The sequence below is a fragment of the Trichosurus vulpecula genome, chromosome 8 (assembly GCF_011100635.1).
Source record: "Trichosurus vulpecula isolate mTriVul1 chromosome 8, mTriVul1.pri, whole genome shotgun sequence".
NCBI lineage: Eukaryota > Metazoa > Chordata > Mammalia > Diprotodontia > Phalangeridae > Trichosurus > Trichosurus vulpecula.
Window position 1 is genome coordinate 207,567,394 of NC_050580.1, and position 13,843 is coordinate 207,581,236.

The 13,843-nt window shown below is 34.6% G+C and overlaps 1 protein-coding gene across 1 annotated transcript in view; it reads right to left on the minus strand.

Annotated features, from left to right (window-relative positions):
* Nucleotides 1-13,843, minus strand: part of PCNX1 (pecanex 1) — a 219,248-nt gene that overhangs the window by 139,570 nt on the left and 65,835 nt on the right. Inside the window, 2 exon segments of the mRNA XM_036737003.1 lie at nt 3,976-5,673; nt 12,083-12,172. Coding sequence (XP_036592898.1) covers nt 3,976-5,673; nt 12,083-12,172 — 1,788 coding nt within the window.

Below are 13,843 nucleotides of genomic sequence, written 5' to 3' on the forward strand. Positions count from 1 at the left end.
AAAAACATGTAAAAATGTCCCCAATCTTAAGTGTAAAGGAAAGAACTCTGCAAATATCTAAAAAAATGAGATATGCATTGATATATGCATCAACATATACATATACACACACACACAACAGAACAATGCAGGAATTTTAAAGCTCAACTATAATAACTGTGACCTGTCTCCACCAAATGCAACAATATGTTATCTGGCTTGGTAGAGAGATATGTGTGTAGGAGGGAAAGGTTAAGAGAAGAAGAGATTAAATGACTTATCCAAGGTCACACAGCTAATAAGTGTCAGAAGAGGAATTTGGTTTTAGGTCTTCCTGATTCCAAGTCCTAGCACTTTCCTGAATTATAATGGATACAGTTCTGAATGAACTAAGAGTCAAGAAAACCAGAGTTCAAACCCTGCCTCAGATATTTACTAGCTGTGTGACCCTAGGCAAGTTACTTAATCTCTCTGGGTTCAGAAAAGAAAGTGAAGGGGTTGGACAGAGCGACCTTTGAAGCTCCTTCTAACTTCAAATCCATGATCTTACAGTGCTATAAAGCTATTCTTACATGCCCATGATGTTAAATTACCCTTTTCCTCTCAAAACAGTTTTATAATAGAATGCTACGGAATAATCAAAAAGGTATGGATCTAAAAACTGCTTACCAATTGCCTGTGGTTATGAAAAGAAAACTAATAAATCATGATAAAAGTAAACTACTATTAAATCCATGTACCTGGGCATTTCCCATATACATCACAAAAGCAAATGGACAGAAATTTTAAAAGATATAAAAATTAGGGCATTTGTTTTTTATCGGGAAATCGTGATTATTGGCCAAGAAATATAACTGTCTATGTAAATGGAGAAATACAAATAAGTTGTAAACCATATGTTGTACTTAATTTAAAATGCTTTCTTTTTGTAGTTGAGTAATAATATAAAATTACTGATAAAAATTTTATTTAATCCAACTCAATATAATAGAATGTTCATCAATGATGAATACTCAAGAAGACAAATGCTTTGAGCAGAAGTAAAGCACAAGACTACTGATGCAACATACTATTAATAAAACTTAAGGGAAAAAAATCCACATTACCAAAGCATTAAGAAAATTCACATTATCAAAGCATTATCTGTTTATGCACTGAATTGTGACTGCTGAAGTGGTATTTTTCTATATGCTTTTTACCATCAGTGAGATATTACTTGGATTTTGCCAAATGTGCGATGCTGTGATCAGCTATAATAGAGGACAGACTTGTAAGATTTAAGTTCTTAATATGAAGAATTGTTATATCTTTAATGTTTTCCCTCATACTTGCTCTTTATATTTAAAAATTAATCCAGTAAGTAAAAGGGTCAACATACCAATAACATATATTTTGCCTAAGTTTAAAAACAATAAATATAAAAATCTATAAATAAATTATTCATTTCCCAACAAATGTAACAGACAAATTTTTGCAACTTTTGGCACCTTTCATGGTCATAATGATGAAATAAATATATGAATTATGTGAAGTTTATAATTCTAAGGATTATGTACTTTGGAGATGTGTTTACTGCATTTTCCATCAACCTGAAGATTACTTGTTTTCCACAACCCTGAAGATGGGTATTTGCCAAGAAAGAGCTGTTGACCACAGGGGATTTCCTAATGTGCCAGACAGACCCATGACAATTAACATTAGTGTAAACAAAAATCTTTTCTATGTGCAAAATTCAGTGAATTCTGTACACAGCAAGGATCAAGTACAAAGAACAAATAGGATGAAGTGCAGAACTCCTGATAAAGGATAAATACAAAATTCAAAACCAGAAGAGTCTCATTATTTTTCATTTACAATCTATCAAAAGTGGAATAAGACAACAAGTAGCATCTAAAATACATAATTTTTAAAAAAATACATTCACACAGCTCACACATTACTTTCACACACAATAGTTTAGAAAGTTTCAATACATTACTTATGTTTTTACTTATATCCTTTTACAAATATCTTTTAGCAACACCAGCAGTAAAATAGAAACTAGAACTCAGACCATTACCAAAATCCATGTATTTTCATAAAAGGGAAGAATTGGGTGCATATATCATCTTGAAGTTCTCTCAAAATAAGATAATTTATTCCCCCCATATGAAGCAAAAGATAACTAAGCATGAAAACACTATGGAACTGTATTGCAGCTTTTTAGTTTTTTTTTCCTCAGTAATACTTAACGTTTTAACAGTAAGAACTATACATGAACGAACATTTTCAAAACTCAACCTCGTCTTATACGTCACAAATATATAGTTTGAGTTTGTGTTAGAAGCCATTAAAAGTGTTTTAGCTCTACCAATTAAATATTTTTTATCCACATTAATGAAGACCCAGGTGATTTTAACTATTTTGTCAACATTATGGATAATAATCATTTCTCCTCTCTTGAGTTTTCAGAAAACTAATTTGATAGGGTGCTATAAACACCATATCTTAATATCCCATTCTTCCACTAGTCTTTCGCTAATTCATCATAGCACAAAATCACAAGTTCTAGCAGGTCCTACACCAAACAGAGAAGTCTTTGAGTAAGAAAGTAGTAGACACACACACACACACACACACACACACACACACACACACACACACACACACACACCCTTGTTCTCTGCATTTCCATCAGTCAATCTAGCTGAGTTCAAAGAAACAATCATGAGAAGTGCTATTTTTTTTGACCAAAGCAACCGTCAAACGATCCGCATTGGTAGCAGTCATGCTGAAAACAATCATGGTTCTCTGGAATATGAAATCATTTTCTTTTCAAATATTTCTCTCAGGAATTAACTTTTTGCAGAACCTACCCTAAAAGACAAGCGTTTGCCACAAAACAGGCTAATTAATATAGTTTTCACTCAACAAACTGTTTGGAAGAAAAAGCAACTGGATGATAATCATGTTTCAAGATGTTCGTATATGCAACACATGCTTAGTTAAATTAATTTAATTTTTTATAAAAGGATACACTCAAACTCAAAACTAAAAAGCAGTAAAACTTAAATCACATAAAAACATGTCCAAAGCCTTAACTCATATTTTCAGGACCCTATTTCCATAGGGCCTGAAAAAACAAACAAGATACTCCAGGAAAACAAATAGAGATTGTAAAAGTCTAATAATGCAGCTACAATACCTACCTCACAAAGTTCATATAAAAATGTAAATGCTTCACCTACTTTAAAGTACTGTACAAATGTCAGTTACTACTAATATGACAAAATGTAAGACTACTTAATAGAAGAAAAAATTGTTCACTTTTTCCTGTATAGCACGTTTGTAACAAAATTTAGCTTTAGAACGTAGTTAACTAAAGTTACTCTTTCAACTAAAATATGACAGCAGAAAATATGAGATTAGTGCTTTTGACACAGAATTCAGTATTTTATAATTAAAAAGCAAACTCCCAATACGAAATCTTAAAAATTAAATTCTACTGTTTTTAAAATGTTGCTACAGAAAAATTAAGCATACTTAGCTGAAAACAAGTAACTAAAGAAATGTTGAAAGTTGCAAACATGAGCCACAATGTCTTCAAGTAAATGGGGTCAGATAAAGCAATTTTAACAAAATTCTAGATAACATGATGTACTACAAAAGTAGAATTTTGAAATATTGGTGCATTATAGTAAGTGCCCAAATGCCTGAATGAATCATCTTTACTTTACACAAAGAAAAAGCTAGCCTGTCACAACAGTGGAATGCAATAAACCATTACCATTGGTTAGGAAAAGAATGCCATCAATAATAGATTCAAAATTATTTTCATTAATTACAAAAGCAGTTTGTTGCTTGTGTCTGTTACAAATGCTACATATGGCGTATGACCAACTCTATGATCAAACTCCATATTTAGTTATCTAAAGGCACAGGAATACAAAGAAATATGAAGCAATACTGCAGTAGTTTCACTTGGCAAAACTTTCTTCTTGTAGCTTGGTTACTTACCTCCACTTGTTGCATCTTGCTCTTCCCCTTCGGGAAAAGTAACCTGGCTTGGCAAACTATTCCTAGATCGAGTGACTGACTCTAATTGTGAAGCCCTTCCCAACAAAGATAGTTCATCCAGTACTTCTCCTTCTTTGGCCTCAAGATCCGATTTCGAAGTAGTTAGTGGTTTTATGCTCCCTGGTGCCATTAGCCTATTTGCATCATTCAAACATGCTACAGTACCACTGTCCAGGCTCAACACTCGGGCTCGACTCTTGGCACTATTTGTGCTATTAGTCCGACGTGATGACCGCTTTTTGCTAGTTCCTTCTGGACCCACGTGAGCCTTATGTGTATGTTCAGAATCGGCATTTCTTTCTTTATTAATGTATTTGGTCTTCAAAGCACTGTACTTTCCTTCAGGAGACTGACATGAATGGGAGGTGGTACTAGAAGAGCTATCGCTGCTGAACTGATGAGCTGACTGCATGCTTGAAGTCCTGCTCAAGTCACTTTGATCACTTGAGTCCTCATCATGACAAAATATAGCACTGTGAGGTTTGGTAGCAGATATGCCTCTAAAAGAAACATATTCCCTGTGGCGACTTGAGTCAAAACTGCTAGCCCTCTTTTTTCCTGTCCGTCTCCTGCCTGACTTGTGAGCAGAAGCTGTGCGATGGATTAAGCTGGAGGACTTAGGGCGCACGTCCCCTTCCTTTTGTTTTCCACCAACATCCTTACAAATTCTTGAGTCGACTGAAACAGCTGACTTATCACTCTGCTCCTCTCTTTTGTCAGTTTTTCCAACAGTCTTGTCTGCTTGTGTAGTAAATTCATTTGCATGAGGATTTTTATTAGCTTCTTCAGATGCAGAGGTACTAAGACCCTTCTGACTATGTACATCATCTAAGGCATTCGAATCGGTGGCTTCCTGTACACCGCTATTCGTACTCAATTCCAAAGCAGTCATTTCACTGCTAGTCCTTTTATCACTGGTATAGCTACTATCTTCCTCTTGGTTAACAAAGACCTCTTTTTTCTTACCATTTTTTTTCCCTCCTCTAGGAGAATCCTCATGCTCTGATAAGATACTTTCTATGTGAGTTGAGCTAGTCTGTTCACTTTTATAGCTGCTGATGGTACTATTAGTATCCCGATCAGTTCCACTGCAATAGCTTTCTGTTGAGCCACTACTCCTTGTACTCAGGCTTCTTAAGCTATCTAGACTTTTGTCTGCTTTCAAAGGCTTATTCTTTCCACTTTTTGCAGGAGGCTGTGGACTGCAACTTTTCACCTCACCACCAAGTTGAAAATCCCCAGATAGGCAAGAATTTTCTCCTAAAGATTCTTTGGATCCTGAATGAGGTTTGGAAGCTTCTAACTCACTGACTGGATCCAGACCCCGCCTTTGCTGATAGAGGGGAAAGTCATTTAGAGATGTATCTGGAAAAGCTACAGCAGAGCTGGAGGTCCTTGGAACACCTCGAGGCCGGTGGTCTTTCCTATAAGAGTGTGAATGCAATGGTACAAGAGAAGCCACTTCTGTGTCACAGGCATTAGAAAGAGACTGATCCACATGGTGATGGTGATTTGGGGAGCTCACTTTGTCACTGAAGTCCCTTGGTAAGTCCTGTCCACAAGAAGATAATGAAGGCTGGATGGAGATGAAGGAGTCATTGGAGACTGGATGGAAAAGCTTCCGATCAGCTGCCAAATCTGTTTCAAACACATATTTGGAAAGGTTAACATAAATGGTTAACATAAATCTGTTATCTACTTTCTAATGCTTAACAAATTCATAACGTACAGTAAACCAAGTACAAAAAAGTTCTTAAGTAGTTCAGTGACAAGCTGCCAGTCACACACTATTTATAATCTTGATTCCTAATTTGGAAGAAACCATTCTCTGGATGGACAAAAATCACTTTCTATATGCTCAACTAACTGACCCAGAAAGAGTTTAACAGACTTTCAGTGAAAGAATAAACATAATTCATTAAGAATAATCCAGAATTCTTCTGAAAGATTAAGGCCATTTTACAAATCAACAGAGAAATAATTAGAAATGGAAGAATATGTGTAACAATACTTGGCCAGTACATTTAAAAGGCCATGAATGAGATAGTCCTGCTATTTATTTAGTACAAGGGAAAAAGAGAAAGATAAATAACTAGTCACAGTTTCTATTTGTCACCATATTTGACACAAGCTGGACTCTTCTCAGATTCATAAATAACAAAAGAGAATATATGTGAATTATCATTTTCATCTTCCATAAAGTTAAAATGAAATAAGGCTATTACTAATAAGTCTTTATACTATATTATACCATAAGTCTAGATCATATCTAAATAAATATTCACAGATGATACATGTCCATGACATATATAAATACACTAAATATCAGAATAATTTTCATCAACTTACTCTATGCAAGACTATAGACATTTTAAAGATTATGAAAGAGAAAACATTTTACTACTAATCCACCATAACTGCAACTGGACTAAGGCAATATGAGTATATATGGCAACATTTTACTTAGTCATTTGGAAAGAGATGGGGAGAGGTAGTAGTGAGGGGTTAATCTGGACCTAATCTGTAGCCAACATGCTAAATATTTTTTTAAATCTAATATTAAAATTTAACAGATCTAATCATAATATATAACTAAGAAAATGGTATAGATGCTTGAGAAGCTGTGAAGTTCTTATAATATCATTTATTTAATTTTTACATATATGCATTTTAAATTTTTATGTAATTATTGATGCATTTTGTCTTTATGTCATCCTTTCCAGAAAAAGCTATCATTTGTGACCAAGAAAAATAATTAGCAAAAACAGAAACCTTATGACAATGTATATATTATTCTGGACTGGAAGTCCCTCACCTATCCACTATGTCAGTTTCATTCACTGTCTCTTCCAGATTTTTCCACTTTTCCACTTTTTCCACTTCCAGGTTTTTCCACTACTCAAATTTCAACTTCTCTTTAGAAAGTGATCTTTTCATTTACATTTTAGCAGTCATTGTATAGATTGATCTCCTAGGTCTGTTTATTTTGCTCTGTATCACTTCATTAAGATCTTCCTGAATCTGAATTCTTAAAGCTCATAACTTCTCACTACATAATAATATTCCATTACATTAAGTTCCATCTACAATAGTTTTTTCAGCTAATCAATGGTCTGGTGGAAAAAAATACTTATTTAAAACACCTCCAGTGACTGGGAACTCACTACTTTTTCTCACCTCCAGTCCATTCTAAGGCAGCTTACATGATGTTTTAATATTAACTTTACCTAGGCAGCTGGGTGACACAGTGGATAGTGTGCTGAGCCTGTATTCAGGAAGACTCATCTTCCTGAGTTCAAATCTGGCCTCAGACATCTATTACATCTGTGTGACCCTGGGAAAGACTTTTGAGTTCCCTCTCATAGGTGGTGCAGTCACTTAACACTGTTTGCTTCAGTTTCTTCATCTACATAATGAGTGGGAGAAGGAACTGGCAAACCATTCCAGTATCTCTGCCAAAACTCCAAATGGGGTTATGAAGAATTGGACAAGACTTAAAAGACTCAACAACCACCACCACTACCACCTAGGCCAAGAATAAGTCCCATGCCTCTTCTGCATTACAGCCTTTTAAATAACTGAAGACTACGGTGTTGTGCACCCCCTCTCCCAGTCTAACACTCCTAGTTACTTCAACCAGGACTCATTTGCTAGGTCCCAAGTCCTCTCCGTATCCTATTAAACCATTTCTGAATAAGCTCCATTTTTTTCAATGTTCCTTTTAAAATCACAAAATGATCATAGGACAATCAATTTAAAAGTTAACTAGGAACTCCCCTCATTTTACCACTAAAGAAACTGAAGACAAGAAAAGTTAAATGACCTGGCCAAGTTTGCATAGCTATGTAGCTAGAGGCAGTCAAGATGTGAGACCAGCCAGGTCTTCTAATTCCAAAGACAGCCCAGGCCTCTTTTATTGGCACCACACTGTCCTGCACTTGTAGAATCAAGGTAGAACTGGTCTTGAAAGACCACTTAATTCATTTCCCTATTTTTAGATGGGTCTAAAACTCAGTCTTCTTACTTAAATTTAAAGCTATTACGGTTTTTTTTAAATAATTCAAAAGCTATATATTAGAGGCTTCCCTTATTAATGCATTTAGGATTTTGTCAATCCTAAAACCAGGTAAGTCTTTCTGATGTTTAACCAGTAAAAATTACCTCATCCCTGGGGGCCTCAGTTTTCTCATGTACAAAATATTTGAACCCCATGCTTCTAACCTAGATCTGTTGACTACAGAATATACCAAATCTTCCCTGTTCTATTCCCAGGGTTCATAGAAAAAAGTTTTCCTCAAAGTCTGACTTACGTATTTGGAATTATTTTCATCAAGTTTACTGAATGCTACAAATCAGTTTAAGTTATTTTATTTCTGATGTTATGATACAGTGATCAATCTTTTCCTTTTGGTTAACAGAAAACTCAGAAGAAGGAATAAAATAAAGCCCCTTCACTTTGTTTGAAAAAAGGTTTCAGCTTAGCTAACTACCATTCCAAGCCCTAAGGTCAGGAGAAGGAAATCTGTATCCTATAAATCTTTATATTCCCCCACTTAATAAGTATTTTTTAATCTGAGCCACTCTTGCGTGTGCTAAAAGGAAGAAGAGAATAGTCAGAAGGGAATAAGCATTTGTACAGCATCTACTATGTGCCAGACGCAGTGCCACGTGCTTTACAAATATCATCTCATCTGATCCTCACAACACCTCTGCAAAGTAGGTGCTGTTATTATCCTCATTTTACAGTTGAGGAAACTGAGGCAAACAGAGATTAAGTGACTTGCCCAGGGTCCCAGAGCTAGTATGTGTCTCAAGGTGGATTTGAACTCAAGTATTTCTGATTTCAGGTCCAACACTCTATCCGTTGCATCATAGGCTGCTTCTAAGAAAAAAAAAATCAAGGGGGAACAAAAACAAAATTTCCAAATTATAAAAAAACCCTCAATTTCAGAAAATGTTATAAAACTCAGTAAAAATAGTATAAACAAATACAGTAAGGTAACATAGATAAAACTTCAGACAATAGGGTACAGTACAGTGGGACTCCATTTTCTTTCTAGGATAAAATGAACCATACTGCTATGAATAAATAACTGAAGGTCAAATGAGCTTTCTATTTGCCACATGGACATGCTGACATTTACTTTGATTGCTGTTCAACCCTTTGGTCTTTTTCTAGTCACATCTCCCTCCCTACCTGATACTTCTATAACTGGATTTCTTTAAATTCAGCCATAGGATTATATACTTATCCTATGAAATTTCATTTTGTTCATTTCAGCCCCATTGTTTCAATGGATTACAAGACAGAATAGGGTAACATATTCCTGGTTCTGGAAACTATGCCTCTACTAACAATGCCTACAATCTCATTAATTTTTTTGGTTGCCCTTTCTGCACTGTTACACATAATGAGACTTCAATAAGACTAAAGTATTTCATACTTCTCTTGGTGAACAAGATGGAGAGACATGAGCCATATGTAGCTAAATTAACTGGATTCACAATTAAACAACTAGGTCCACATCATAGTAATTAATGGAAAGAAAGTCAACCAAAATTGAGATCTCAAGTAAAATGTCCGATGAAACTACTGCTGGTTGTCTTCTGGTCAATACTTTTTTCAGTGACTTAGATACTAATATAGATTGGCATGCTTGCAAAATTTACAAATAAAAGCAGCTAGTAGGAATAGCTGGTAGGCAAGAGTCAAGATCCAAAAATATTTTAAAGACAATACGAATAAAATAAGATAAAATGTAACAATGATAAATATATTACATTGATAATATTATAAATTGTAATTATAGCGTATTTACTACATGCCCTTTATATTTTACCTCATTTTGTTGTATCACTGTCTTCATAATATATCATTAATACTAATATAAATATATTATAAATACATCAAATATAAAGATGTAGACTTGAGTTTAAAAAATCAACTGCACAAGCAGAAGACAAGGAGGTATGAGTAGAAAGTAGCTCACCTGAAAAAGTTCTAGAGGTCTTAACAAACTTAGTTCAATAAAAAAGCAACACGTCCCAAACAAGTGAGGCCTACTGTTCTGAGACCTTATGGCAGACCACACCAAGAATATCATATTCAGTTTTTGGTACTCTTTAAGAAGGAAAATGACAAATTGTAGTGTGTCCAGATATCAACCAGGATGGTAAAAGGCCTGGATTCCATGCCATAAGAAGAAAGAAGCAGGGATGTAAAATGAGGAGAAGAGAAAACTTGGGCAAGTGGCAAGGTATGGGGGAAAAGGAGGAGAGAAGACATGATAATTTTAAATATTTGAAGGGATTTTTCATTTTCAAAAAGCAATTGGATTTGTTTTCCTTGGCCCCAGGGAGAAAAACCTAGAAACAAGGGGGTAAAAATTACAGGCAAGCAGATTTTAGCTCAATATAAAGAAAAAATATCTAAAAATAAAAGCTCACAAATAGGCTACCTCAAAAAGTATTAAATTCTCCATTTCAAGAAGCTTGGACGTTTGTTTTTTTATTTTTTTAAAAGGATAAATGAACACTTTGGGGGTTATTGTCACAAGTTATTTTTGTTCTGATACAGATGAGGTGACCTCTAAGCTTTCTGAATTTCTAGAATAAAGAGTGTCAAAAAAGCTGCTATAGTGACAAGAGTGACAAGCTGCTATAGTTCCACAAAGGTTGGAAACTTTTGTTAAGACTGTCAAATCTTAAATGCTAATTACATTATAGAATCATAGATAGGAGCTAGAATGGACCTCAAAAGACCAATTAGTTCAACTCCTTTTTTTTAATAGATGAAAAAACTGAGGGCCAGGGAGGTTAAGTGACTTTCCTGAGATCACAGAAGCTGCAAAGATGTTAAGAAGTAAATCATACAAGCATTAGGTAGTAGGAGGTTACAAAGGTAGTAAAAGATAACCTTTGAACCCAGGTCTCTTGAGTCTAGAGCCAGTGATGTTTTCACAGTACCATGCCGTGTCCTAATAAGAAAGGACATTTGGAAGAACTTGGCAATACACCGGTATAATTTAAAATTTACATATAACTGATAATAGTGTTCAAACTGTCCAAATTTAGGTGTTTTAGTGAGTGCTCTCAGTAATAAATACAGTAGAGCATTAAAGCAGCTTTATAAATTTTACAATCTTACATTTCCACTACATATCATCCACAGACTAATGAAAAGAATATAGAATTAGAAGGTAGAAGACAAGGTATCAGGTCTTTGTTTTAACAATATGAATGACCTTGGGCAAGTCATTTAGCTAATTTGTGCCACAACTTTTTTTATCTATAAAACAAGAATGTTTTATCTTTTAATTCCTACCTTGAAAGAATTCTGTGAAAATAAAATAATATTCATGAACATTCAATCATTCACCTCAAATATTTTGCCATCTTCCCTGACATGACTCACTTTTTCACCACCTGGAAACAGTTCCCTGGAGACCAGATGGTCAAAGATCACCCTACCATCCTGATAAAGTCAATGAACTCAGCTTTGCAACTCTATCGTGGAATTCACTTGTCCTGGTTGGTGAGTACTCACGTGAATGCAAACTTACTTAACCCCTTCTGCCTGGCCCAGGCCCAAGCTTCAAACTCCACTCCCCCAGGACACTGTGCCGTTGGCCCTAATGCTGCACAAATAACATTCTCCTTCTCTCCCCTACCTTCCACTTTCTTCTCTGGCAACAATAATAACAGCAATACCACCACACTTTTGGAAAGGGTCCTCTGGCTCCATTCACCATTCCTATGATACTGCAGACCAAAACTTCCTTCCTCAGCAACCAGTGCATTTTTGTATTTACCCCCCAAGGTCTAACCCAATGTTTGGCTTATAGTAGATGCTTAACTGAGTTTTGATTTGATTTCTTGGCCACCAAATAAAGTCAAAACAAAATTATTAATTACACTTGTCAGTTTAGAAACAAAAGTATAAGAAAATTTGCCAAAATGCCAGCAACTCAAGGACTCCAGCTCCTAGTAATAAAAATTCTGATATTCCTGAAATCTCATGTCACATTTAAGCACAAGAGAATCTCACCTTGCTCTTCACTTCCTTCTTTACACAGACTAGAACTCTGGCCGAGGCTTAAACTGATATCATCAGAAGTCTTGGCAGTATCTGTATCTCCTAAAAAGTTTAAAAGAAGTATATTAGGGTGTTTGGTTCTTTTGTTTTTCTTAAAAGAAAAAAATATACTTCATGGGTGGACTAAGAAATTGAATATATGGGTACCTAAGTATCTCTCCACTAAAGATATCACTCAATTCCAAAGTTAAAAGAATGAAAAAAAAAGATAAAATTTCAATACACTGTACCAACTGCTAAAATACTAGATGAACTTTGAGATTCTGAACTCCTCCTAATTGCCAGTAAGTCAAGAAATGAAATATTTGGAAAATTGCACAGTATTTGCTATTTCTTTTATATTTAAATCATTTTGTAATATATCAATTTTCTAATTGCTCTTAAAATGATAACAATAAAAACCAAAGCAAGGACTTCTCCATAACTGGAAAGCTATTAAAATAACAGTAATTTTTCTATAAAGGTATAAAGGAGAACAAAGGGAAAAGGAAAAATATAGCACATATAATGTTTTCCTTTCTTACCACTTAGTAACTTCACCCCAGTAATACACAACCAAAATGCTACCTCCCCACATCAAAAAAATCTTAAAAACAAAACTCAGACTTTAACAAAAGCATAACGTGTTCAGCTCCACAAATTAAACAGAGCAAGTCAAAACAATCAATTATTATACAAGTCCAATACATTCACACTTTTGTGAATTGTGGAGTTTTATGGAAACGGAAATAGTCAAATTTTAATTTATTAACTTCCAAAACAAAATTTATTTTCCATAAAATTATTAGGTTTAAAAATCCACCTATGAAGAAAGATCCTGACAATGTATTCGTAAATCAACACATTAATAATCAATATCATCAATGAGACTATAAGAACATTGGTACTAGATTCAGGCATACTAAAAAAAAAAAAAGGTCATCCAAAGAATGTCTATAGTTGAAATTAAGAAGAGTACAACAGATGCTATCTATTTGGTAGATGGCACAGATTCACCAGTTTTTTGAGTGATTGGTTTTTGCTGGTGAGAACAGGAACCACCAAATTGTCAAACTCTACCATCTCAGTGCCTTCTTGTACAACAAGAGAAAGTAGCAGTGGCACTTAATATCAAATTGGGGGGAAAGTGATAAGATCCTTGATTTAGAACTAGAAGAACCATTTAAGCCAACTCTAATTTTTACAGATGAGGAAACTGAGATCCAGTGATTAAATGACTTCCTCAGGATCACAAAAGTAGTAAAGAAAGAGATGAGAATTAAACCAAGGACCTCAAATTCAAAATTCAGGGATCTTTCCACTATACCAATAAATGTGAGCAAATAGATATATAAGAATCTGTACCAAAGGTAACATAATTCTAAATGTACTTAAGACTCTCATTTTTAGAATCTCAAAGAGAGGAAATTTTTTAAAAGAATTAAAGAATCAACAGACATAATTTTTCTCCCTCAAAGGTAACCAACATGACATCAGCAACTACTAACCAATATTCTTATTTTCTCACATTAAGTATATCCTAGAAGAAAATACGAAGAACAGGCAGGAATAGTACAGATTATTTTCTACAGCAGACTATAGCATTATAAATACAAAACTGATTGACAGGGCATGGAGAATCAGATCTGCCAACCATTTACTGACTTTTTTAAATGACTCAATGAAACACGACATTACAGTTTTTCCAATATAAGCTAACCTGATCTATTCAAT